Source organism: Helianthus annuus, chromosome 4, assembly GCF_002127325.2.
Source record: "Helianthus annuus cultivar XRQ/B chromosome 4, HanXRQr2.0-SUNRISE, whole genome shotgun sequence".
Taxonomy (NCBI): Eukaryota; Viridiplantae; Streptophyta; class Magnoliopsida; order Asterales; family Asteraceae; genus Helianthus; species Helianthus annuus.
The window spans coordinates 157772950-157777627 of NC_035436.2; the positions used below are offsets into that span (position 1 = coordinate 157772950).

The 4678-nt window shown below is 30.9% G+C and overlaps 1 protein-coding gene across 2 annotated transcripts; it reads right to left on the minus strand.

Annotated features, from left to right (window-relative positions):
* Positions 1-364: 364 nt before the first annotated feature.
* Positions 365-2661, minus strand: LOC110936937 (glucan endo-1,3-beta-glucosidase 13). 2 transcript variants are annotated; one of them, XM_022179342.2, is made up of 4 exons: positions 2556-2661; positions 850-1164; positions 713-743; positions 365-569 (listed from the first exon to the last, which is right to left on the minus strand). In XM_022179342.2, exons 1-4 carry the CDS (start codon positions 2596-2598, stop codon positions 482-484), a joined length of 477 nt encoding a protein of 158 aa, XP_022035034.1. In that variant the 5' UTR covers positions 2599-2661; the 3' UTR covers positions 365-481. The 2 variants fall into 2 exon arrangements, with proteins under 2 accessions (XP_022035034.1, XP_022035035.1); XM_022179343.2 differs by having other exon boundaries at positions 671-743.
* Between the last annotated feature and the right edge of the window lie 2017 nt (positions 2662-4678).

Consider the following 4678-nt stretch of genomic DNA (forward strand, 5'->3'; position numbering starts at 1 on the left):
ATTTTTTGTACTTTTTGAAGGTAAATGATATAGTTTGTAATTTGGTATCAATATAAGGACGATTTTTGTAATTTACTCAAAGTAGAAAACTAACCGTCTTTTTAAAATAATACTCACCCACGGATTTATAGCCTAGTGGAATCTTGGGGTGGGATAAGGCTTTAGGACCAGTAGATCCTGGGTTCGATTCCCACAAATGAGGTTTTCCCTATATTTATTGGGTTTCCTTTTGAATTGGTGTATAGGCATTATGCCTAGTGGAGATGGATATGATCGGGTGGTTCCGCTGGTGGCACGATGATACTCTAGTGATCCGTCAGTAATCCAAATTTGCCGTTAAAAAAAAAAAAAAAAACTCAAAAGCTGAACGTATTGTTTATGCATTATTATTATTGTGTTAAAAGATAAACAAAGTATCTTACAAAAATGACAATAAGATTCCTAAACCAACAACCAAGACACCCTGCCTTTTAATGCATCATTAGCTTATCATGTACAAAAGTAATAGCATGCCACCACTTTCCCACCAATGCAACTTCCATATTGATGCCACTCTTGATTTTGCTGGCCTAGAAATAATAAAAATGTAATAAATAAAAAATATTAGAAATTCAAAATAAGATGAAAGTTATTTTTATAGTATGTGTTCTTAGTTTTCTCAAACTTGTACCAAAACTTGTAAAAAGAAAGCGGGTATCGCGATGCAACTTACTCAGACGCAACATATTTGCATTTCCCGTAACCTGACATTCATAACACGTCAAAGAGATTGTAACGCGTGAGTAAGGTTTTAATCATTAAATTCGGTTCTATTTGAATTTATGATTGATGACATTGAAACAAACTTACTAGGATCATTCTTGGTCAAAGTGGCGGTGCCACCAAAATTGCAAGCAACATCGGAGTTTCCATTTTGTTGGTAGTAGCTATTGAAAGCAAAAGAAGCGTGCGAAAATAGTGTGTCGGGTTGATAACATGGGCCTCCAGGTCGAATCTGATTACAATCTGTCATACCCAAACCACAAACCCAGTCCAAGGCATTTTGTAGATCGGTTTGTGATGCACTTGGTGAGGCTACACACCAATTTGAACCACCCAAAAATGTCATGTTGCCTTCTGGTGGTGACAATAGAGTGCTGTCCATTGCCCCTACCACCACCATATCTACAAATAAAATATACAACATATTATGGTACACACACTAGAGATGGAATAATCAAAAACATATAAAAATGTGTTCAAAATGATTTTGTAAAGTAGTAACACTTATAAACTGTTAACAACATCATTGTATTTGTTTGGATATAAATAACACTTTGTACAACAAAGCAAGCATGCAATCACAACAATCCTAATTATCCTTTAATTGCTAAATACTATGTATATTTAAATTCCTATAATTATATTTAAACCAAAATGAAACTAATGGGCGAAAGATACTCACAGTAAACAAAAAAGTGTGGCGAGGAAGGCAACCTGATACGTGTAATGGTTTATGAAGTTTTTGGACGGGTTTACCTTAATTTTATAAGGCAAATTGGATTTTAGTAATCCAATCTTTAACCTATTGGTCGATAAAAATTCATATTGATAGTTTAACCATTCATACTGTTAACCTACAGTTTCGTTGTGAAGTGAAATCTTACTCGCATGGTCGTTACAGATTTACACTTGTTTTCACCCTATATCACTCACAATGATGATTATGAACAAGATGGGGACATGTACCTTGTAAGCAAAATCAAGTGTAAATGTATAATGATTATGTGAGTGAGATGACCTTTAACAACAAAAATGAAAGTTATGAGATTGATTGATTAAATTGGAAATACGGATTATAATGTTATAATAATTTGGATTGTTAAAATCTAACTTGCTTTTTAAACATGTGATTATCAAATCGAATGCAAAACCACAAAAAGAATGCACCAATCTAAAAAAAGTTATAGGAGTTTTACAATAAAATATAAACTCATATAACATTTCTATAGTATTTATGTAACACAAAAGTTAAAATTTTTACAGAAAACAATATATGCATCTATGGGGAAAATGAATATCAGGAGGACGAAAACTATTCATTTAAAAATCCCCTAAAACCGATTCATTTAAACACCCCCATGTTGATCATCTAACACTCATCATGCATGCATATGTTTTAAAACCTAAAACTAAAAAAATGATTTTTTTTTTCTTTTTGTCAAAAAAAAGTTGACTGTTTCAAATTTAAAATTTGGCCTTGTCAAAATCTGGTTGAAAGGAGATGAATAGATATATACACCACACAAGTTACTTCATACTTTACAATTTACACACATTATATTATGTGTTATTGTACCATGCATTTATAGCATTAATATTCCTTGTGATGTACAAATTTCACAAGAAAAGTACAACTTCAAAAACCAAAATAACACGAAACCTAACACGAAACCAAACGAAAACGCTATATTTGTTCAAATATAACTTAAAAAAATAGAAATATTAACAATAGATAAAAAAAAGTAGAAATATTAACAATAGATAAAAGGAAAGGAGATAGAAGAGATACATACATAGATACGATAGTGCAAGGAGTGTTTGAAACGTGAAAGACATGGTTCAAGATGAAGACTAGACCTTTGAATTATTATGTGTATGGTTAAGAGAGAATGAGGGTTAAATGCACATCATCATTCAAGAATCAAGAGTTTTCTTCTACACAAATTTTCCTCTTTCACTTTTTCTTTTTCTGATTTGCTTTATTTTATATTATATTTTCTTGATGCTGGTAAATGTTAAAAGAATAACTACAGTATTTTTTAAAGATTAAATACATTAAATCAAATTTTATTTTTTGTAATATACATTTTCACGCAAAATTATATATCTGGATTGGCCATCAAGTTATTAATATTATACAATACGCCAGCTAAAGGAGTAATTATTTCAGAAATGATATTTAGATCAGGTTATTTGTTTACATTAAATCGTACAAGTTTGTTCTCAATAATGAATATAGTATAATACATGTTATGTTATTTTGAAATAGCTATATGTATCTACATGTGACAATTATGTGTGTTTAAAACTATTTTGATCATACAATGTTTACATATTGATCAGATTTTCCCTTGAAAGCTAATATGTGTATACATGTGACAACAATTTACATTATTCTTCATTTTTTTACATTTTCATGATATATGTTTTTCGAACTTATCGAGATTTTGTATAAGTTTGAGACATACTATTGCCGTAAATACATGCTTCACGCGTCGATTAACAACGCGTGATTGTAGGATGGTGATGATGGTGGCACATGACTAGGGTTGGTGGTACGTTGATTTGTTTGTATTCAAATCATAATTTCAAGATGACTTCAATGGTGTCGATAATGAAATTTAATTCAAAACATAAAAAACGTGTGTGTATATAAAATTTCTCAAAAACTATGAAAAAAAACTATATATTATAATTAAAAGATTTTATTGTCCAAAGAGACAGATAAGTTTGTTAAACAGTTAAAAACCAAAGTAATAAAAGTTGGTTAAGGGTTATTTTATAAGTATAATTATTAGTAAGATTATATTCTCATAAACTTGTGTTCTTGTCCTTTTAGATAAACTACATTGCTTGCAAGAGTTATAAAGGACCTAAGCTATGGTGTCACAATCACACATAAACTTTAAAAGTACTTTACTGTTTTATCCTATTAACTACTTTACTGTTTAGTATTTATGAGCTTCTTTTGATTTCAACTTACATTTACTCCACTAAAATGTTCCCTAAAATAATCTACAACATCCCTAAATATATTTTTTTTCTAGTGTCACTCTTTTAAAATATTCTCTGTGACACACTTTAATACCAAAAAAAAAAAAAAAACACTTAATAAAACATAAAGAAGTTAATTGGGTCCGGTTGATTTATATTCTATCTTCAATTTGGTTTTTTGTCAAATCTAAACCTTCATCTCATGTGCTTGTGTCCCACGTTTCATCTGACCGACTCGACATATCTTTGACTTGGCCAAGTCGCTAGTCATAAATTCTTAAGAACCATAACATGTAATCGTAAACAATGAACAGAAGTCGGACCCTTGGGACCGTTTTAATGTGACTTGTGGGAACCATGGGTTTGGCCATGTTCAAAACAAGCCCGGTCCTAAATGTTTTAAGGCCAATCCTTTATGAACATGTCCCCAACTGAAAGTTTGTCCGATCTATTGTCTACATCAATCTTATAAAGCACCAAATTGATTGATATGTATAAAGGTATATGTAATAACTTTCTACCAGTTGTGCTTGTGGTGGGTGATATAACATATATACCAAACCACTAACATAGTATCATAGTATTTGCTTATTGAATATGAAACAGACAACACCTTATATTCAAGATATAATGATAGCTAGTAAAGTATCGATTGACTGTACCTAAACAGGGGCCGATTGGAACGTGGACATAAGAGACCGTAGGATGGTTGTCTGGCTTGCCATAGTTGACAAACGGTCGACGTATATTATTATATACTTAGACCATAAGTTAGGCATAAACATGATCATGGAAGTTATGTTGTTGCATGTTTTTTTAATGACATGATTAAGGGTATCAAACTTTTGAATACAGTTTGTGATGGTTTTTGAGATGTTTGAACTATTTAACCTACTTTTTAAAATACAATTTTAATAATTGG